Raw genomic sequence first — 22,779 nt, 5'->3', positions numbered from 1 at the left:
CATAGATAATTAGGGAAACTAAAAATTACAAAATAAGGTGACGAATCACCTACCTTCTGCTCGTGATGACCCAGCTCCTCCTGTCTGATAACCAACTTCAGACACAACTCCTGAATCAATCAAGTGTCATTATATCATTAGTCCATCAATATTTTTCTTACGTGCCGAAACACAAAGCACGTAATATTTTTTATTTGTAATTTATTCTAATAAAAATTCATTCTCAAATATAACATCATTATTTTACATACAACCTCATATTTAACTTAAGTTACTTCTTTGCTTACTCTATGTTCATAATTCCTCCATCAAATAATTCTTCTATTCTTTATACCGTCACATCATATTATTTATTTTATCTAAATACTATATTCAAACACAATCTAGACATCTTGTCTTCATATTTTCTTTTAACTAGTTTATTTCTCTTTTAATTTGAATTTACTTACCATTATAATAATTATTATTTTCTCAACTTAAATGCTATCTCTTTATTTAGTCTTTCTTACATTTTCATTTATCATGATTAAACATGGTTTTTTTCTAAACATTAACATCAAAACTCATTCTCCCATTTTTTTTCCTTCATTTGGCCGAATGTAATGTTTCTTTTTCCTCCCCTAAATTTTTCTTCATTTACTTGATATTTCAACTTGTTTTCATTCTATTCCACTTCAATTTCATCATTTTTCCTTCCCCTCCTAATTCCCCCAAATTCACATAAGAACCCTAAGTTCAAAAATCTAGGATTTAAGGGAAACTAAGGTAAAATTCCATGAAATTACTTCCTAACTTAATCAAATAAGCTTAGGAAAACATCTAAATCAAACATTAAATCCAAACTTCTCATGCTTACCTATTGTTTTTCTTCTAATTTCTCTCACTACCAGAAATTCGCTAAATAGCAACGGATTTACTGACAGAATATGTCTGCCGGTACTTTGAGGTCGAAATTACCGACGGACAACTTTCCGTCCGTAATTCAGTCGGTAACTACCGACGGAAACTTTTCTGTCCGTAATTCAATCGGCAACTACCAACGGAAAGTTTCCGTCGGTAGTTACCGACTGAATTACGGACAGAAAAGTTTTCGAATTAAAAAAAAAAGGCGGGTCGCTGACGTGGATGTTTTGGTGGGTTATTTTTTCCGACGGATTCAAAACGACAGCCCGTACAGTGATGTGACCGGTTCGCCTTTTAAATTGCTGACGGAATCACCGAGGGATTTGAAATGGCAGATCCATGCGGTGACGTGTTGATTTTTCCGTTAGAATCACCGATGGAAAATCCGTCGGAAAAAGTTAATATATGCCAGCTCTACCGACCCTCTCCTCCCCTATTTCTCCTTCTTCTTCCTAATCCCAACTCTCCCCATCTGCAAACAACCAGCCCCCCCTCCCCCCCAAACAAAAATCTCCCTCGTATCAGCACAACAAGTTATATTTCTTGAAGTTTTGTGGTCACAACATCCGTGTTCTGATTTACCGATGAATTTTATCAATTTTTATAAGTAATTCTATCTTTTTAAATTTTAACATTTAATTAAATGTCAAAATGTTTTTTTTAGTATATGTATTTTGTTAGTAGATGTACATGTTTTATTATTATTTCTCAAACAAACTTGTAGTATATGAATGTATAATTCTATACCTGAAAGAGTGCTGTAGACCAATTTGCCTGCAGTACCGTCGATCCTCTGAAAGAGTGCTGTAGACCAATTTGCCAATCTGCAATCACTGAAGCTGCTCTTGAGATGTCTAGGACACAATTGACAACCAATGATAATGAAGAGTTAGTGAGCGAGCATAATCGTAATGATCCTCTTAGTGATTGTAAAGGGGTGGTGTATTCATATCTCTCTAGGAAACTATCAGCAGATGCTGCAAATGCTGCATTCCGGACAGTATCTGCCTGCAAAGTTAACAAGGGTACAGTAATTATCATTTTTCCTTTTTTTATGATTTCTTTCCCATTTTTTTGCTGGACTGAATTTCATAAATGTATTGCCAATGTTACATTAATAAATTTCCTGTGCAAATATCGCATCTTCTTTGAGGTTCTCCCATGTTTTGGAACTTTTCATGATAGAATGATGCTAATCTGAGAGAGGACAAAAGTGTGGGCAATATGCTATGAGTCTATACCATTGGTTTCATCTGTTTGTCAAATGATGCTGCTTCTGAATCTATCTAGATGCCCTGTGTTGGTTTCAATTAATCACACTAACTTAGAACATGAAATAAAGCCAAAGTTTTCAAGTTTTATGCAGGAGTGGTAAAATGAGACTTAGAGCTTCAGGGTATCATGCAAAGTATTTGAATTAAGGGTAATCATGTTTTCGGGATAGAATCATGGTAGCTGTGTTGCTCTATAGTTGTTCACAAGCTTAATTGATCTTATTAATTTGCTTTCTTTACCTGCACGCATTTCTGTGTCAGATAGATTTATCATAAATTGGTGGAACTCAAGAAGGATATGTTGCAAGTGTTTTACTGATTCTTTGAGTTATTACACTTCTGATGAGTCAATGTTGATGTGCAGTTTGCCCTTTGAATTTCACACGGCCTCTAGAAGTTATCAAAGCATGTCGAAATGTAGCTGCTCCCAGTCCCTCCTGCTGTAGCTCATTAAATACATACATGGCTGGGATACAAAATCAAATGTTAATTACAAACAAACAGGCCATAATTTGTGCAACAGTTTTGGGGTCCAAGCTACGACAAGGTGGGGTCATGACAAATGTGTATGAGCTTTGTGACATTGACTTAAAAGATTTTAGCATCCAAGGTTTATTTTCTCAGTTCATTATCATTCCTGTAAACTTTTCACTTCATTTCATCATCTATTCCATCTGATATGTATACTTTTGTGTGTGTTTGTGTGTGGATTTATGTGTTGGTGGATGCAAAGCAGCATACAGACAACAAGGTTTGCCCCTCTCTCTCTCTCTCTCTCTCTCTTATATGCTGATATTATATTTGGAGGTTACAGTAAGAGTTCTTGGAAACATATGGATGTCCAGTGCTGAAAGTGTGAAAAGGTTGTAGGGCATGCTTTCTATATCACATGAAAATCTCCCACCCGAACCTGGCAGTTGGCTTCCTGGTAGTCGTTTTATTTGTGTATTTAGGATGCTTGATGAAAACACCTTTGTTGCCAAGTAGCATATGTAAGTAAAAGAACATCGGTTATCTTGCGCTGTGAGGTGATATCTTACTAAGGCCTAGGGAAAGGATAGGTGTGTTATTTTCCAATTTGTTTGAGAAAGGTAATAAGGTTTTGTTCATCTGACTGCAAAAAGAAAGTGCCTCTTAGAGCTTGTAAAGAAACTTTTCTCTTTTGCAGCCTGGAAAGAAATCAGATTGCTATCTCTTTATTGTTATAATAATTATTACTATTGTTTATTGAATTTTCTTTTCCATTCAATTATAGGGTGTCTACTTCGTAGCTTGCCTCCCGATGTTATATTGGACAATTCAACAGGGTTCAGCTTTACATGCGACTTGAATGACAACATTGCAGCTCCATGGCCTTCATCATCCTCCATTTCAACCTTGTCTCTTTGTGCCCCAGGTAAATGTTCAACTACTCAAGAAAGAACCAGATATTAGCTGCTGTTCATATTTCTAAAAGAGCCTGGACAATTTAACATTTCATCCGAAATATTTACACACACACACGCAGGCAGTTTGTTCTTTAGTTCTTGTTTTAATGGCTCCCACTTAATTTTGCAGAGATGTCCTTGCCTGCCTTGCCAACATCACAGATCAAAAACCCTGGTGTGTACCATTGCCCTGTGCAATTCATAGGCATTTGTAATAGCATGCTGATTGGTGGATCACATATTAGTTAGCCAGCCATAATATAAGATTATTCATCATAAAGATATTAGCTTCAAATGTGACAGCGCTTGTTCTTGAACAGCAGCAGCTATTTTCTTTCCATTCCCCCTTCTTTTCTGACATATCCGTATCAATGTTTTGACGCAGGCAATCGTGGTGGTGAGTTGGAGTTGCTGGTGCCCATTTTTTCATTTTTTATTTTCAGTGCATTGTTGTACTGAAGAGACTAGTCAAGGGCTTGAACCGGTTTGAAATAGGTGGTGGTGTCTCTGGAAATTTAACCTTGTGTGGGAATTTTACTTGTATATTTTGATGAGTAGCCTTCTTCATGTATAGCAGCTTTTCATTTTTCTTTTGTTTCCAAATCTATTTTTGTCTCTAATTTTGATGATTATTGTTGGAAGACTTCATATTTGTAAGGAAAATTTTCTGTGGGTGTCTTCTGTTCGAGAACCAAGCATTTTGGCTGTAGATGTATAGCTGGTCATCACCACCCTATAGCTGTGGCTCCCCTCCCCTTTAAAATTTCAGTCACCACCGCTTAGCTTTGGTTTGGGTTCCAGTATAAAAGCCTAATCATGATTAACAAACATGAATCAGTCTTGTGGGTTCACATGGTTCGTTGATGATGGCCTGCGTCAACTAGTTTTTTTGACACCTCCCGGTCATGGTTAGATTATTATTTTGTAATCTTAAAAAATATATATAAAAGTACTAGGAAATTAAGTTTTTAAATATTAAGACTTAGATATTGGATGTTTTTTTTATATATATAAAATATTGAGATGTTAATATATTAAATTGATAAAGACTAATTATGTTTAACATGTAAAATTCTTTATTTAGGGCTGAAATTATAAAAAATATTAAAAGAGTTTAGGGTTGTTCTGTAGTTCTTTTCATAATTTACTATAGATTTGCATAATAAATTTACCAAATTATCCTTGGAAAAGAGAAACATGAAAGCTGGCTTTAGGGGTATTTTTGGACTTTTACATGGGATATATTTGGTATTATAGAATTGGTGAGGGGTATGTATGTCTTTTTATCTATTGATTACACAATGTAAAGTTCTAAATACCCTTGGAAGCAGAATTTCGGTTTACTTTGGGAGATGAACTTTTTCGGTTTTTCCTTTTCTCGAGCATAATGAAATTATCAAAATATCTTTGAATTTTAAAACAAATGCTTTTGTTTTTAGGGTTATTGGCGTCTTTTCCACTCTGATTTTTTAAAAAAAATTTGTGTGGGGTCAAGGGTGTTTTGATATTTATAAAAAAAAAAAAAACAAAAAAAAAGCTGTCAGTGCAGGATAAAAACGCGTCAACTTGTGGAGGTTGTCCGTGTCATTTGGGCGACGCATGACACCTCCTCCGATATCCAAAAATACCCAACCGTCGTCTTAGACGAGGTGTTGCAGGGCAGCACTTCATCCTGACCAGTTTATGTTGTCATAAGTGTCGCCACTAGGCGGCGGCTGAATTTGTTTTTCTCCACCCTTTTTTCTCTCTTCTCCACCCACCCACCCAAAGTTCAAAAATGTCCTAAGCTTTTGTATTATTTCAATTGTGGTCCTCATATTTTTTATTGTTCTGTATTTGCTTTAAATTATTTTTATGATTTTTTTTTAATTTCATCATTTATCATTTTATTTTATTTTATTTTATTTTTGTGTTAGATTTGGTTCTCTTTTTTTTAATTGATATTTATTTTGCTTTTCACCCTTCTTCTAATTGATTTTCTTTTCAATTTCATACTTAATTTTTGTTTTTTTTTAATTTGGTCCTCATTCTTTTTCATTATAATTTCTTTTGGTTTCATTTATTTTCTTAATTGATTTTTTTTTTTCAGATTCATCCATCATTGTTTGATTTTATTTGATTTTAATGTCAAATTTGATCCTTATTTTTTCAATTCTAGTTTTTAAACTCGACTCAAAAGTTGATCCCGGGTAAGTTCTGGGTCATAGATCGAGTGGATTGGTCAAGGTTACCCAGATTAACTTAGCCTAGAACAAATATTCAACGGGTTTTAAAAAAAATTACAAGAAAGTTGTGTCTTTATTTTTTTAATTATGGTTTTTATACCCGATCTAGAGGTCAATCCTGGTCAAGTTCTAGGTCACAGATCAGGTGGGTTGGCCAGGATTACTCGAGGAACCAATTTCTTTATTTTACAAATATGTAAAAATAACATTATTTTGATCAAAAAAATTTTAAAAAAATATTCAAAAGGTTTTAAGACGGGTTTTAAAAAAAATTAAAAAGCATTTAAAAAAAGAAATTAGGTCCTCATTCTTTTGATCATGGTTTTTATATCCTGGATGTCAATTTTTTATTAATTCGGTTATTTGTTGTCATTATCTTTTTTTGAGTATTATTAGATTAATTGAGATTATTAAATTTGGTTGACTCAATGACCTAATTCTCTGATTTTTTTTAAAAATTCCAAGTTTCGTATGGAATGTTTTTTTACATTTAGAAAAAAATAGTCCAGCCCGTGACATATCGCGGATCATCTATCTAGTTCAAATCTAAACAAATTAGGAATCCCAGATCAAATTAACCAAATATTAAGGCTTAAAATGAAAAAAAAATAATTCAAAAAATAATTCAAAAAAATGATTTTAACAAATTTAGAACGGTCGCGCTATGATACGGATCAAGACCAACCATATTTAACCTCACATTATAGTTGCTATTAATGAAACCATTGTTTTTCCTTCACCTTCTCTTAAATCTGTGAGCCCAAGTGGAAAAAGATTAATAGATAAAATATTGCGCTCCCAAAACAAATACTTTTTCCATCCTTTTCATTTGTAGAACTTTTAAGATCTAAATCAATGTGTTGTTTGTTCCATTGTTTTCGTTGTTAAGGCTACCCAAAAAAAAAAAAAAAAAAACTAATAGTCAAATCACACTTTTCTCACTCTAAAAGCTACATGTTAAATATGAGTAAAACATGAGTCTATGGCTGGTCTGAGTCTCCTTGAGCGCTTTTCTCTACAAAACATGCTTTCCAAATTCAACTCAATCCATTATATCGATCCGAAAACTTGGTGAAATCCCTTGTATTTTACGTAAAATTGAAAAGGATCAAACACATAAGTGAACTATTTTTTTCATCTTAACGCGATTCTGAGTGGCTGAAAAGAAGTGATGTAGAAGAAGTCTTTTCACCTATGAATATCGACAAAATAGAAGAGCTTATCATTGACGTAGATGGTCTCTCATACCGGATTAGGAAACTAGAGAGCTGCCATGTTCTGTTTACTTTCAACACAGTGGATGAAATGTTATTATATATCATTCTATCATTACTCGGATTGGTTCGAATCTCCAAGGCCTTAGACCTACTCAGATCAGGGCTTTGAAAGATGTTGTTGGCTGAAATTGTAGCTCAGTCACAGCTACTGTCAAATTAGATAAAGAAAGCTGATTAAGATTTTTTATTAATCAAAGCCAAAAGTCTGGAAAAAATTTTTAGTTTCTGTTTTTCTTGATCTCCATGTTCCCTCGCGAAGCCTTCCGCATGTTGACAGCAGCAATCTCAGCAGCGTTGTTGTTGTTGTTTGGTTTTTTTTTTTATTTGATAATTTTATCTATCAGCTCGAGCTTTCATGTATTTTATGGCTTGCAAGACCAGTTAATTGATTTCGCCTTGTTATTAACATTAACATTAATAAATAAACAGAAAGATTTTAGAAAAATGTTGTTCATATGCTGGGATGAGTAGTGTTTTTTCCGATTCTTTCCCTTAAATTTTTATCTCCATTTATTTTATCACTAAACTTCATTTATTTTTAATTAAATCTTTAAAAATATTATACCCCAGGAATACCATAAACATAAGACGTTTTGTCAATCTTGAATCCAAACAATGTTATCGGCTTAGTATTGCGTGAAAACTTTAAATTCATAATTGGAGATGGATTCTCCATTCTCTTTTGGTCTAACGTGTGGATAGGATCAAATACTTTGCGTAGCATTTTCCCTAGGCTTTACCAAATTTCTACTATTCAGAATGGTTTGGTTAATGAGATGGGTCAATGGATGAATGGTCATTGGCGATGAAATTTAGTATGGCGCAGGAACCTTTTATCTTATGAAGAGCAACAATATCATCATTTTCTCTCAATGCTGGAGCCAATGATAATTCGGCAAGAAAAAAATGACAAACTTATATGGTCATGTAATTCTAATGGAAGCTTCTCAGTTAAGTCTTGTTGCACCCTAATTGATAATACCTCATCTGCGAATGATAGAGTTTTTGAAGCCAATGTTTGGATTAAAGGGGTCCCTCCGAAAGTTTAGGTGTTTTTTTGGTTGGCAGTCTATGACAAAGTTAGTACAAAAGCTTTTCTACATTATCAGAATGTTTTGCCTGCCTCACAAGCTTCATGTGTCTTTTGCAGCTCAGATTTGGAAACCTTAGAGCACCTTCTTATACACTGTAACTTTTCTAGGTGTTTGGATGGAAGTTTTGGATTGGTGGGGTATCCAATGTTGTTTACCGAGAACACTTGACTCGCTGCTTTTGCAGTGGCCCGAAATGGTGCAAGGCAAATTCCAAAGATCAGCTTGGAGACTAATTTCCAATAGTACTACTTGGGGTATTTGGTTGTTGAGGAACAAAATTGTTTTTGAGGAGGGAACTATAAGCTTGTTTGATTGTTTCTCCACCGTCCTTCATCGGGTTGCTATTTGGTTGCATACTGTGAATTCAAACTTCACTTATACAGGAAATGACCTCTGAAGATCTTATGATGGCATCAAATTGTAGTGTAATAAGAAATCTTATGTAGTCTCTTTGTTGTTTGCTGTAGTAGATCAATTTTTTTTCCTTTTTTTTCCTATGTCTATTTCTTTTTTCTTTTTCTTTTTTTTATATATCCTTGTATTTTATTTTAGCTATTAGTTTTATGATCTTTTCAATATGCTCTTGATGATTATTCAAAAAAAAAAAGAGGAGACAGTGGAAGGAGAAGCAAAACTGGTTCAGTGCTGTAACATGGAGAATGGCTTGACTATTAATACAAAGATTTTGCTTCATTTTGAAACATTTTCCAATTTCCACTAATAATAGGATAGAACACTTAAAATCAAACACACTGCTGACAAATAGCTGTCATAGTTGAGGACATAGCTACGAGAGAAGAGCAAGAGGACCTTGCCAATGTCTTAATACATTCAAGTTACAGAGTAACAGAAGGAAAATTATTCATAATGGGGAACTTCATATTCTTCTGATAAAATGATGGGTGTAGATTCGAGATCAAATAGTTGTCTAAAGTTATATGGGGCTGCGATACTTGGTTTGCCATTCCAAAACAGATCAGCTAGAATCCGATAACCAGGTTCGGTAGGATGCCATCCATCAAAGAATAGATATTCTCTTGGATTTTTGCATAGTGTATATGGCTCTATTCCACAATGTGCTGCGTTATACATTCCATGGCCACAACAAGAATATCTTGATTCCTTGAAGCCTTCCCAACACGAACAACAAAGACGAGATTGAAAACAAAAAGGAAACACATACAGTTGGTAAAATCTAGCAAAAATGAATGATTAGGAAGAGCATTGATATACAGGACGTAGCCCAGTGAGACTACAGTATCACAATGGATCCATTGATGGATCTATTGACATGTTAATATGCCAAACAATAGATCAATCTATCGACACTCTTACAATCAATAAATCAATGTAAACTTATTACTGTGTCTCATGATGTGGCATTGTAACCCTTGACTTGAGCATTACCAAAAGATAAAGAGTGGAAAACAATGTGTGGCTTGCTTTGCTTCCTCACCAAAACCCTAATATTATCAAAATCTATATGTACTTACCGTAATCCTTTGGGTGCTTTATCATATCCAAAAGGATGGTATAGAAGTCTGCAATTGAGTATTTGAATCCTGATAGTTTGCTTTCCAATTCCTTGATGGCTTTAGATGCAGCACTGTTATGTTTCTTTATCATCTCTAATGATACTTCATCACATTCATCACCACGGAGATCTTCGCTTTGTCTTGCGGCTGGTTGGCAACCTCTTGGCCCTACGTTTAAAATAGCAAATTTCCTCGCACCTAAATTGTACAATTCCTGCAAATGCCGACAATGAAAAAGAAAAAGAATGCGAAGAAGCTCAATATGTAAATAATTACTTGCTAAGTTTTACACACAATACACTTATATGAATAAAGAAATATTTTCAGTATTTTATTGATTTATGTATACAAGTACAAGCAAAGTCCTGGGTACAGGATAAATCTAAAATGATTTGTTTTAAGAATTTCCTTTTTTATAAAAAAAAAAAAACTAAAACAGCATTCATTTACAAAAAAAGTCAAATGAAATTTTGATCAAGTTATAATAAGATTATAGCTTGATCTGCGCGTTATCTAGGCTCGACCAGGTTAATTTCCACTAACTTGGTTCTAGTTCTAAGTCAATTACTGGATTAGAGGTTGATAAATTAATTAGGAACCCTTTATACAAGCACACACTATGGGTGAGTAAAAAAACTGAAAAATCGAGAAAACCAGAAAAAAAAACCGAAAAAATCGAACCTTGAAAAAAAACCGATTAAACCGATTAAAATTTTGAAAAAACTGACCAGTTCGGTTCGGTTTCGATTTTATAAGCCTGAAACCAAAAAAACCGAACTGAACCGAACCCAAACTGGAAAAAACCGATCCAAAACCGAGCCAAACCGGGAAAAACCAGGTAAAACCAGAAAAACCGAGCCAAACCGGTTTGAACCGGTTTTTTCCTAAAAAATTGAACTGAACCGAACCAAAACCGGTCGGTTTGAACCGGTTTTGGTTCGGTTTCGGTTTTTTTAAAAAAAAATTCAGTTTGGTTACTTTTTTTTTTTATAAAAACCAAACCGAACTGAAAATGATCACCCCTATACACACTACTATTTATAAGAAACTTTATTGATAAAAAAAAAAAAAAAAAAGAGAAACTTTATTGATATTACCTTTACAAAATCTGTCAAGTTACCCACCATATTGTTCACAAATTCATCTTGCTCAAGCTGAGTAGCATTAGGGTAATTATCAACAAAATAAGTGTAATCATTGGCTCCAACACAAGTCGCATAGACTGCTTGGCTCCGCAGTTTCTTTGCCTCTTTGTCCCCAATCTGCTCCTCCATCGAAATGGCCACGTTCTTGAAGTTGCTAAGTTGCATGCGAAGACTAATCTGGAAAATAAGGCAATGGTTAGACTTTGAAGCACAAAACGTACATAACCTTTCAGCTATTTCTACCAGTCCCGTGAAGTGCAAACTGGGACTATCACTTACCACTTCAGGATTAGCTAAAGGAAAGACACCAGCTCCAGCACTTGCGAAATTTACCCCATTAGTGAAATTAATACCAGGTTGTAAATATGGGGGGACGAACGGTAGACCGATCTTTGTTGCTGCAGATGTAAGCATCCATTAGAAGAAAAAAAATCTTAAATTAACCCAAAGAACTTAACAACAATTTCGAAAAATGATTCATATTATACTTTCCAATACTTACCGATGAAGTCGACAATGAGACGGCCATTGGTGAATCTCCCAGTAGGAAAGTGGAAGAAGGTTTCTCCATATGGCCAATAATTTGCTCTATAGAAAACGCTGATATTATTGATGTAGTTATTGTTTCCTGCATCAAAGATTGAATCTCCAAATAAGAACATGGCAACATGTCTTTTTGGCTGTCTAGAGTGATCACATAGGGAGATTTCTGGGATGAGAAGGCTGGCAAGGAAACTGAGCAGAAGAAAATTGAAGGTTAATTTTGATGCAGCCATTACTTATTTGTTCCCAATATCGCTTCGCTCTTCTCTTTCACTTAGTTATAGTGGTCACGCGTCCATATCCATGCGTGTTGACAACTTATAATCTAAAAAAAAAGGGGGGCTTGGAAAAACATAATTGTGGACAGATAAAATAAATTAATGCATTATTAAATTTCTTTTAATTTTAATATATAAAGATGCGTTTTTTAAATTACCCAAGAAAAGATCTGATCTTAACTAACACTCAAACTGATTTAAATAAAAAATACTTGTTGTTTTTTTTATTATTATTTTTAAGGATAAGTTAAAGTTTTAAAGTACCTCCTCAGACCTTTTAGATGATGAAATATGATAAACAACTCTGATTTGGACACGTTTCAACAATTCAGACAAATAAGTCAAAGGCTAGGTAGTTGAATCTTTATGAATTTATACAACTGAAGGTATTGATATTTATTTATTTATTTTTAGATAGATTTGAATTCAAAGACGGTAGGTATAAGAAAACTTCGATGAGGTATTATTAGTAATTAAATAACCTCTGGTTTTTGTACTGATTTTTATTTATAATTGCGTTTCAAATTTTAACTTAATAGAAGTTAAAATAATTTATTTTTTATTTATAAAAAATATTTTTTATTTATTTTACATATAAAGATTCATTTTATATATATCCATTTTAATGAAATATATATTTCTTTTTAAATTTATTTTTTATAAACTACAATTAAAAATACTTTTTAAAAAATCATAAATATTTAGAGATGATGTCACAGAGGAGTGATTACAATTCGCATCCGCTGGTCAAAGAATTTCCTTTAAACAACAGAAAGTCGAGAAAGTCGTCAAGAATCCTTCTTCACATTTATCACCACGGAGTTCTTTCCTTAGTCTTGTGGCTGGTAGGTAACCTCTTGGCCCTACATTTAAAATAGCAAATTCCCTTGTTCCCATATTGAGCAATTCCTGTAAATAGCGATAAGAAAAAGAAGAAAAAATTGTAGTCGCTCAATATGGAAATAATTACTTGTTAAATTTTACACACAATAATAAATATACTAAATCTACTCATCACTTGACCCAATTCAAGATTAAAGTTATAGATTAGATAAATTAATCTAAATCAATCCAAAACAATTTAATTTTATTTATAAAAAATGATATTGACTTTAAAAAAATCAAGCAAAACAAGTTTTTATGAATTATTAAAACTCAGTTAGTTAAGAGTTGCAGCAATTCAGATTGATAAATAAAGGGGGTAGCTGCATCTTCCCTTCCATTTCTTTCAAATGATTATCAACCATTCCAACTAATCAAAGGTAATAAGCCAAAGTCTAGTTAGTTGAATCTTTAGACTAGATAATGCCACAGACATTATTAACTGAATAAATTGTTAACTAATATCTTTTTAAGTGCAAGGAGTTTTATATTAATGGATCAGTGTGTGTTTTATATATGTTATTTTTTTAAAAAAAATCATGTTTAAAAAGATTAAAGGTATGATGATAACCCAATATATATCTCTAGGTTCAGCTACGCGATGAGCTCAAATACATGTAGGTTTGCAAAGCTACGTCTCACACACAACATCCTCGAGGTTTGTTACATGTTGAGGCTAACTACATTTGATTCTAGCAAGTTCCTAGATCCAACATCCTTAGATTCATCATCAACTAGCCATTCCACCATCTAAATTCTGACCAATCAAAGGTAATAAGCCAAAGGCTAGTTAGTTTAATCTTTAAACTAGATAATGCCAAAGATATTGTTAACTAAATATCTTTTTGAGTGCAGTGAATTTTATATTAACGGATCACTGTGCGTTTTATATATGTTATTTTTTCTTAAAATTCATGTTTAAAAAAATTAAAGGCATGATGATAACCTAATATCTCTAGGCTTAGCCACACGATGAGCCCAAATACATGTAGGTTTGGAAAGCTACATACAACACACAACATCCCCAGGCTCTGTTACACGCTGAGCCTAACTACATTTGGATTTAGCAAGCTGTTAGATCCAACATCTTTGGGCTCAGCATCTTGTCAATCCCAAATGAATATAAAATTGATGATCTTTCTAGACTTTATATTGGGCCACATGACTCCGCTTGTTTTTTCTCATAACCCTTAACATAAAATGTTATAGTCAAGGATATTTATTTCTCTATACCCTTAGGCATATAAAAATCTTCAAAATGACCTACCATTTATTCCTCATTAATAATGTATAAGGGATATTTATGCCACTTTAATTTATATATCAGGGATATTTTTCCTTTTTAGTGCATGCTATCAGGGCAAGATGACACTCCAACCCCTCGTCTCCATACAAAATCAAGGCTCATAAGCTTTAAAGACCCTATGAATCCTTCAATGAGAAAAAGGTTCATGATCTCCATTTTTGACTGCATATTTATTTTCAGAGTCTCTCTCTAAAAAATATCAGTTTTTTCTCTAAAAAAGATACTGACTTGAACATCGGAGAGTCCCTGAATCCATAAAAGAAAAAAACCTTTTGGAGGTACTGGCTACCAATCATCATGGTTAATAAGAATGAATCAGATGTTTGACCACGAAATGAGTCGATTATCCAACATATAAGTCTTTCTCCTAAGCTACTTAGATTTTATGGGCCACCATCATTGGCGCTATCTATGAGAACTTGATCAAAAAGTCATCAATTGGTCTTTCTGAACTGGTTTTTGACATCCCTTATCGCTATTAATAGAAAATAATCAAAACACACCTGAAATGGGATGTGCCACGGACCTCCCTGCAACTAGCGGCACAACTACTCTATTGAAAGCAATAATAACTTATCAATCAAGTTGGACTACTCATGGAGGTGGTGCTAGTCATTCAAAGGAATCGTCAAGCCCGACGACCCCAATACAATAACCTGGAACTGACCTTTATTATGGTTTTTAATGGCCTCTGTGTTAAATATGTATTGCTTTTTAGAACCACTATACTAGCCCAGAGAAGCTCCATAGAGCTACAACATCACTCAACCAGGAGGATGGTGTTTGTCATAACTCATTTTTTGTTTATTCCCCAAAATCATCTTCTTTCTTTCAAAAATAAAAAAATAAAATAAGGACTGTCATTTTGGCAAAAACAAGCCGGGAGGATTTCAAATTAAAAAAAATCAAGCTGCAATTTTAGAAAAAATCAGGAGCCTAATTATATTTCATTTTACCCAAAAATGAAGAGACAATGCAAATTCCAGGACGAAACTGCATAAATTTTAAGCCTATGGACATAATTAGATTTTTAATAGGCCAATTTAATTTAATCATGAATCAAATTAAAGTTTAATTATGTTTAAGAATTAATTTGGGTTCAATTAAAGGGTTTAATTAGGTGAAAGAACTTAATTATACTTTAATTAGTGCAAATTAAGTCTGGGAGCCTAATTTGAGCTTAATTGAGAATATTGAATTTTAAGAGATCAAATTTAATTTTTACCAATTGATTGAAATTAGGGGTAAAATTGCAAGAAAATCAAAGTTTTGGGGTCAATTAAAGGCTAAATTCAAGAAATTCACATCCAAGGACCAAAAAAAAAAAAAAAAAGGCACTGAACTCTGGGGACCTAATCAGTTGAAATCATGGATTAAATTTTAAAAAATTCCAAAATTTAGTGGTCAATTAGAAGCTAAATTGAAGAAATCCGAGACCAAGTATCATTTTAAAAAAAAATGCTAAAATATGGGGGTTAAATTGAAGTTCATCGGGGGTTAAAATTGCACAAAGTTGAAAGTTTGAAGCCAATCATAGGTGTAATTAAGAATAAATCACAAATCAAATGACTAAAATGATATTTTCCAAAACGACGCTGTTTTGAGTAGACTGTACATCTTCTTCATATTTTTATCAAAAACGCTACTTGAGTAGCCACCTTCCAGGACATTTAATGCTTCATTTTTTCATCAAATTGAACAAAATTTACACAAAAATTATCACCTGACATCTTATTACACCTTAGTGTGGTTCGTTCTAGCTAATGGACATCATAGTGGCTACAACACCGTTCCAAAATGACCAACCTAACCAGCTATTTTCCTGCAACAAAACTAACAGCTCATGAATAGCCACTTTGAACTGAACCAACGATTGTTCTCTTAAAATTCAAAACTTCTTCATATTTTGTGATTGTTGTTATTACAATATCCGTGCTCTGATCAAGGATCCAGTTGTGCTTGTTTGTAATATTTCTGTTGCTGACATGGATTTTTCCTTTCTTAAATGACTAGTTGACTAACTAGTAGTTTGAGAGGAAAACTGAAGCAACTTCTTTTCCCCTCTTTCACCCTTTATATATATATAGTTACAGGAACCATAGTTTTAAAAACCAACAGGTCAACCCCCTTTTTTATCCGATTAACTTAATCAGGTCAGGTTAAAAAAAAAACCCGAATTAACTAGGCAAACCAATTAACATAGCAAAACCTGAAAAAATCAGTTACAACATAGTAATTATTTATATTTTTTAATAAAAACAATATCGTTTTGATTTATAAAAAAAATAAAATTAGAGTGGACTCGATTAACCCGTGACTTGGGTTTTAGACCGGGTCAACCACCAAGCTAAATTTAAAAACCCTAACAAGAACGGTTTCCAAGCTAACCCAATTAAAAATACCGAATTAGATAAATTAACTCAAGTCTTTTGAAATGTCATTATAAAAAAAAAAAAAAAAAAGTTTTTCAATTTACTTGATCAAACCAATTCTTGGATTAACGAATTACGGAATTAACCTTTTAGGCAGACTGAAATTTATAACCCATTTTTTCATTTGGAATGAAATATATTGTAGAGAATTAATAAGAATTTTATTTAAATAAATTTGAAAGAGGATTTGAATCCTTGCAGCCATGTTAAGAGCACGAGTCTTAATCAACGGACCAACTCTTTGAATTCTTAAATATTTCAAGATTTACCAAATCATAATCCTAGAGTTATAAAATAGAACAATATAACTAAAGTCAATAACATACTCTTGATCCACGCTTAACCGGATTAACTATATTCAGACATCAAAAGCAGTTGCCCTGTGAAAATGCTTGCTTGCTCAAAGAGTTCCATAGATTTTGTTAATCTTTTTCAAGTTTCTTGATTATCTAAGTAGTTCACATACCAAAGAGGATTGCAGGAGCGTGCGTTTGTGCTTATCTGTCTGTGATACTGTCATGACAAACAAGGAAGTTTGACAGCCAAAAGTAGAAAGAAATGTCGTCAAACTTGAACATTTTCCATTTTCATAAATTGAGATGTAAAACCCTACACAATCTACAAGGTTTAAGGGCACTACAGTACATAACATAAGAACACAGTGCCCCGATTTTGTTTCTACAACTAAAACCTCTTTTGCCACTTCTAGCATATACAGCATTATACATTAACATCAACTATATCATACAAAATCATCTCTTTTTCCTAACTTTTCTCCCCCCTCTTTCTTTTCTGGAATTCTGACAACCAATCATACAACTATATTTCTGCACCGGGAATGTTCGGTTGTACTGTATTGTAGTCCAATTTGTGATTGGTTCTGCAAATACTTTGAAAGAAAGAAGTGCAGATGAATTATGGCAAGTACATACTCCCCATTTCAACTAAAAAGACACGAGCTAGACTCAGATTGCCCGTGTCACCCATGTGTTAGGATCTTCCCGTCAAAAAGCAACTGCTGCTGTCTGAGCTTCCCATAGCAAAAGGCGTGTCACGAACAAGGAACTTCACACTACGAGTCCCAACATATTCCATTATCTCCAGACACTCCAGCAAGTCAGAGTCGCTCACCAACAATACCCACTCCTCTTCGTCATCTAGATACTTGAGCTGGAATGTTCCAGTTTGCAATTTGAACCTCTTTGATACTTCTTCGTAGAGTTGGAAACATCCTGCTGCTGATGGATCAAATTTGAATCGTATTATATCTTCTCTGTACCTGGCTTTTACAGTAATTTTTAAATCACCATCACCAAAACTAGTTTTCTCTTCTGAATGCTTCCTCTCCTCGAAGCTCGGAGAGCTTGATATGCTGCCATGCATAATTGAACCAGAGCTGTTTGATGAGTCGGTCATGCTTGAACAAGTAGGCTGGTTACGTTCTACATTTCCATCATCACCCTCCATTTTGGTATCCATCTCCTGAGCAGCAACAAAGGGGAGTGAGCTTCGAGGCACAATGCGGGAGTCCGAGTTCTCTAGTATAATACCGCCATTTTTCATGCCTCCTATGTTGCCTGCTTTTGCAAAAGAACCTGGGGGGTCAATCTCGAGACAAGCCCAAGATCCAGAGCCAAAGCTAGTCTGTTCACATAATCCAGCATCTATTGCAACTGACTTGGAATCTGCACTGCAATCAATCACATGAACACTACACTCCTTTAACATTCCCCCGCTACCTATGCAACATTCATCCTCTTCAACTTTAACAGTAGAATTATTTCCATCAGTACAAGAAGCCGGAAGTACAGAAACTACATCGTGGTTAGCTGGTTCAGAATTTCCATTGGATAGGTTTTTTGCTTGAAACACAAAACCATTTCGATGATCAAATTCTTGATTCATGGAGCCCCCTGCTACAAAACCACCTGTGGTTGGATCAAATTTCAGCCCTCCTTCCACCCCCTGAACAGAGTCAAGCACGGTCTGTATTTTTCTTAATGAGCGGTTCACCTTGTTTATCTTTCGGGATGGCCATCTGGATATTCCATGTTGTCTGCAAATTCTCTTCAGTGTTGTGGGGCAAACTACACAAAGAAATTTAAAGGTTAACCACAAATTATTCTAAAAGGAGGCAAATATGCTATCCTGTTTTCAAAGGATATGTTGACAAAGGACATTGAGAATAGTTAAACAAGGAAACCACCAACAGTACATCCCAAGTTACTAGTTCCACCAGTACCAGGAATAAAAGAACCTTGGTTGATGAAGCTAAATGATCCAAACAAAAATTTCAACAATTCATAAGAAATGGAAGAACAACATTTTCATGAGTCAAATGAAAAATCCTCCAGAAAGCTTAGATATTTAAAGTCTGATTTCATAAGTATATACATGGCATGGAGCTCACCACCAATGCTTTTGGCAGCATCCTTGAGACTTCCAGAAAAGTATTGCTGAAGAACGCTCAAGCTCACAGTTTTCTCCGCTGTGCTTCTCTTTTTCTCCACCTGTCTTCTAGATCCACTCGTTGTCTATGCAAAATATATATATAAATGAAAAAAAAAATTATGTTCAATACAATAAGCATGTTCTTTGTACTTTTGGGAAGGTAAAGCTAATTCACCAAAAGGGACAGAAATACGTCTCAAGGAAGTTACCTGTTCGTTAGAGCTATTTGATTCTATTTGATCATTTTTTGAACTACACACATTAAGAGGCATCTTGGCAGCCGAGTTCAAGTTTCCTTCTGATAATGCAGTTTGAGAGCTTCCATTTGATATGGACATTGGTTGGAAGCTTGGCACTGCTTCCTTTGGCAACCCAACTTCAGAACATTCCTGTCCAGCAAATTCTGTATCTGAAACTGTTCTCAAACTCTTACAAATTCTCTGCATGGTACCTGAGAGGTTGTTCAACAGGAGTTGCTGGTCTGAACTCTCCTTTATATTGACAGGGAGAAAGAGCTCTAAAATATAGTCATCATCACCAGTGTAGGTGCTTCTTAGCCTGATTGCAACTGCAGCATTCAGACCATACTTGCGTGCATGATGAACAAGTGGATACTCAGTTATATCATATGTCTTCACATCAGGGAAGAAGAAGGGATGATTTGATTGCACTGCTTTTCCAGCTATACCTTGCCCTTCCTCAATATAATGTTCAGCACACGCATGCACAAAACCTTGCATCTCTCTGTCATTCACATAGCAAGCTGTACCTTCAATGCACAAGATACATTTACCACTTGACCTTGAATTGGCTTCCTTGACACGCACTTTTATGATTTCATCAACAGCTTCCTCAGTATAATTGCAAGGCATCCACGTAAGAGCCAGTGGCAATCTATGTGCATGGCATACAGCTCGTAGAACATCAGCTATTTCAGACAAGGCAGCTCTTTTGTTGCTTGAGAGACACTGAAAAGTAATGATTTCAGTTAGACAAAGACAAAGTGCTGATTGAAAGTGTTCAGAGCTAGGCCTTCTCATTGTTTACTATTTTATTTCATTATCAAATTGCAGGCATGTGTTTTGCACCCTTTCCATTGCGTGTGAATGCTAGAACTATCCAACAAAAAGAAAAAGGAAGTTGCAGATAAATACCTGAGGAAGAAGTCGAGGAGGTGCAGTGCTCCTTAAGTTCACAGCCTGCAAAAAGTCAAGTCAAGAATTAACAGTGCCATCCAGCATATATTTTCACATAAAGTTTGGATTCTGATTCAGATGGTTGTCACATGAAACAACTGGCAAGCTTTAATCATCGATGCATAAATTTCAAGATGCAAAAATTGTCCAGGTGATAAAAGTGAAGAACTTTTAAAACTAATATGCTTCAATAAAACCAAAAGGTGTAGACTTCCATACACTAAACTAGCTTGTATCAGTAGTTGTTTTAGTGATAGAAACACAAAAACCGGGACATTAAACATTTATTCCCATCATATGCAACAATTTTGCTTGTCATCCTTAAATGATGCAGAATATTGAGGACAACAAATGAATTCCTAGATGATAAATCTAATGTTCTTGATCAAAATGCAGCAAATTATAGTTCTAAAACATAATAGCAAGAAAAAAGAACTTTTTTTATCAACAACATACCAAGTACTTACAGGCTGGACTCCCATCCAAAGAAATGGAAGAAGCAGAACAAGAGGTTTCAAAAGGGAGGAACTTATTCATGAACAACAATTTTTTCTCACACGGAGCAAACAATTTCTTCCCTCCCTCTCCTTTTCAGGGTTTTTAAATGGAAAACAGGTTGCTAGGCAAGATACATAATTTATCATCGAAATAGCGCAACACTGACAGATATAAATGAGAACAAAAGCTTTTTTACTAGAATATATAGTAAAATGAAACTAACCTCGAGCGCATGGCAAACATTTTCCATCTCTGAATCAAAATCTGGTTTCTCCTTAACAGTGACAAGTTCCAGAACAGCACAGCAGGACATCTCATCAGGATCAAAGATCGGTAATGCAAAAGAGCCCCGGACTTCATGATCAACTGCATGCTTTGCCCGCAAGTATTCGGCCTTGCGATAATATCTTACATTTGAAGTCCACTCTGGAACTTTGGAAATGAATACACGACCAGGAAGTCCTAGAGGCACACCAGGCTTCACTTCTGCAGAGAAAGTAAATGTTCTAGACACTTCTCGGAACCCTGCTAGCATTTGATCAAGCAAGTATGGTTGCTCTGAAGTGCTTAACATGTATTGATCCCCACTCCTTATGGGAACCCATACTTGTGCCAAAATACCCCCTCCATATGAAACCTTCAACAGGGATAATGCCCTTAGCATCCTCTCATCTAGTGAAGGCCCAACTGGCTGTGACATAATATAGTGTGTTGTGTTTGGGAAATGGTTTTGCTGACCGGCTCCATTACTGTGTTTCGCACCCAAATCATCAGCATCAATTGAATCTGAGGGACAACCAAAATGGGAATTTGTTTGCTGAAGCATCACTTTATCTCCACCATTGTAAGAAGTCCCAGCAGCATTTATTGTTTCCTGTATTGAAGCAGAATTTTGTTCTGCAAAACTTCCTGCATCAAAGGATGGATAGGATGTCGAAGGAAAAGATGGCGTTCCATAGGGGGCAAGCATTTGATCCATAGCTGATGAGTTGTTGCACCATCCAGCATACATATCAAAATTCATAAGCTCTGAAAAACTGTTGAATGGGTCCTCAAAAAATGAATTCCTTGGAGCACCATCGAAAGTTGTGACACTATCCATCTGAGCTCTTGGTGAAGCCCAATAACCCATCCCCTTTTCTTTTGACGAGAAGGAGTTCTCCATTTTTTATATAACTAACCAAAATACACTCCTAATAACCTCACCCCTCTTTTGAATCAGAGCAACATCCAAAGGAACTCAATTCTTCCTCCCTTAATAACTTCCTTAACGTGCACATTACTAATTAAACTCCACCTCCAAATCCATCAAAGTTCCACTCTTCGCACTTGGATTTAGTCTACCCTCTAAACAAACAACTCAATTTCCTCTCTTTAACCTTCTTTGTTTTTCATTTGAACAACTAAAACCAACTCAATTGCACTTAAAAAACCAACCTTTCACGTCTTTCAATTGCAATAACCCACAAAGCTAAATCTCACTTCCTTTCAATCCTGTATAAATATATAGCAGCACAAGCCAATAGATCAAGATATATCAGCTTACAGCAACCACCAAACACACATAACTACATGTAGAGTCTAATTAATACATCACTACCGCCTTTCTATAAATAGCAACCAAAGTCTAATAACATGACATCTAAAATTTTTGCAATCTCCAAAGCCTCCGTGCTTCACTGCAACATAAGTCCACACTCCACAATCAAAAATAACTCACAAAATCCACCTCCAAATTTTTCTTCTTTATATATATAAGCACATAAATATTAAACTGAAACACGACCACAAACAAAACATCAACCTTGACCATAAAAAGAAACAAAATTGTCAAAAAAACAAACACTTACAAATCCAATCTCCTCGAAAGTTTGCAATTTGTTTCAGTAAAGATGCCAAGGTAGAGAGTCAAGTTTTAGGGAGAGAGAGAGAGAGAGAAGGAATGCTGTGTCTGAGTAATTACTAAAAGGAGAAACCCTATAGAGGTGGTAACTAGCGGATTTGGGGGGTTGTGGTGGTGGTGGTGGATTTTTCTATGTAAAAGACCTTGGGTTGCTAAAAAATGGTAAGGTTGGTTTTTCTTTAATAAATTTTTTTTTTTTGTTGTTGGATGAGTTTACTATGAGCGAAGACAACAACGAACCTGGAATTTTTTAATAATTACACTGTTTCATGTTAAAATTTTGAAAATGACCAAGATGAATCAAAGAACGTTAGCTTAAGTGGGGTAGTGAGTTATATTATTTTTAAATGAATATTATTTAGTTTTGAATAGATATTTTATATTTAATTTTTATTAAATATATAAAAATA

General features: G+C 34.6%; 3 protein-coding genes across 20 annotated transcripts in view; 1 reads left to right on the top strand and 2 right to left on the bottom strand.

Annotated features, from left to right (window-relative positions):
* LOC7469574 (uncharacterized GPI-anchored protein At1g61900) overlaps positions 1-4,280 on the top strand; it is a 31,891-nt gene extending 27,611 nt beyond the window's left edge. For 6 of the 16 annotated variants that reach the window (XM_052454758.1, XM_052454752.1, XM_052454756.1 and 3 more), the window contains 3 exons: positions 3,433-3,573; positions 3,735-3,779; positions 3,990-4,280. In XM_052454758.1, the coding sequence (XP_052310718.1) occupies positions 3,433-3,573; positions 3,735-3,779; positions 3,990-4,063 (260 nt within the window). In that variant the 3' untranslated portion in view covers positions 4,064-4,280. Of the gene's footprint in view, positions 1-2,541; positions 2,788-2,913; positions 2,929-3,432; positions 3,574-3,734; positions 3,780-3,989 lie in introns of all 16 variants that reach the window. The other 10 variants (XM_052454757.1, XM_052454733.1, XM_052454746.1 and 7 more) reach the window with 5 other exon arrangements.
* LOC7491726 (GDSL esterase/lipase 4) overlaps positions 1-11,739 on the bottom strand; it is a 31,001-nt gene extending 19,262 nt beyond the window's left edge. The window contains exons 1-5 of one of the 2 annotated variants that reach the window (XM_002310385.4): positions 11,383-11,729; positions 11,160-11,278; positions 10,833-11,057; positions 9,694-9,949; positions 8,872-9,330 (exon numbers count right to left, since the gene is read on the bottom strand). In XM_002310385.4, the coding sequence (XP_002310421.2) occupies positions 9,059-9,330; positions 9,694-9,949; positions 10,833-11,057; positions 11,160-11,278; positions 11,383-11,656 (1,146 nt within the window). In that variant the 5' untranslated portion in view covers positions 11,657-11,729 and the 3' untranslated portion in view covers positions 8,872-9,058. Of the gene's footprint in view, positions 1-8,871; positions 9,331-9,693; positions 9,950-10,832; positions 11,058-11,159; positions 11,279-11,382 lie in introns of those variants that run through there. The other variant, XM_052454761.1, reaches the window with a different exon arrangement.
* A 5,141-nt stretch (positions 11,740-16,880) lies between these two features.
* On the bottom strand, positions 16,881-22,545 carry LOC7469575 (protein NLP9). Of its 2 annotated transcripts, none has more exons than XM_024605694.2 (6): positions 22,317-22,545; positions 20,690-22,145; positions 19,927-19,971; positions 18,982-19,740; positions 18,732-18,855; positions 16,881-18,408 (listed from the first exon to the last, which is right to left on the bottom strand). In XM_024605694.2, the coding sequence occupies exons 2-6, from the start codon at positions 21,629-21,631 to the stop codon at positions 17,312-17,314; spliced, it is 2,967 nt and encodes a 988-aa protein (XP_024461462.1). In that variant the 5' UTR covers positions 21,632-22,145; positions 22,317-22,545; the 3' UTR covers positions 16,881-17,311. The 2 variants fall into 2 exon arrangements, with proteins under 2 accessions (XP_024461462.1, XP_024461463.1); XM_024605695.2 differs by having other exon boundaries at positions 20,690-21,960.
* Positions 22,546-22,779: the final 234 nt, after the last annotated feature.

Source organism: Populus trichocarpa, chromosome 7 (genome assembly GCF_000002775.5).
Source record: "Populus trichocarpa isolate Nisqually-1 chromosome 7, P.trichocarpa_v4.1, whole genome shotgun sequence".
Lineage (NCBI taxonomy): Eukaryota > Viridiplantae > Streptophyta > Magnoliopsida > Malpighiales > Salicaceae > Populus > Populus trichocarpa.
The sequence above is the reverse complement of the archived record's forward strand: the minus strand, read 5'-3'. Positions and strand labels throughout refer to the sequence as shown.

What these genes read in the sequence shown, in the direction of transcription:
- LOC7469575 (XM_024605694.2), bottom strand. Translation starts at nt 21,631, where the DNA reads ATGGAGAACTCCTTCTCGTCAAAAGAAAAGGGGATGGGTTATTGGGCT. An exon ending in ATGTTTGCCATGCGCTCGAG is followed by an intron (nt 19,972 to 20,689) that starts GTTAGTTTCATT and finishes GACTTTTTGCAG; the next exon opens with GCTGTGAACTTAAGGAGCAC. An exon ending in CAAATAGCTCTAACGAACAG is followed by an intron (nt 18,856 to 18,981) that starts GTAACTTCCTTG and finishes TATTTTGCATAG; the next exon opens with ACAACGAGTGGATCTAGAAG.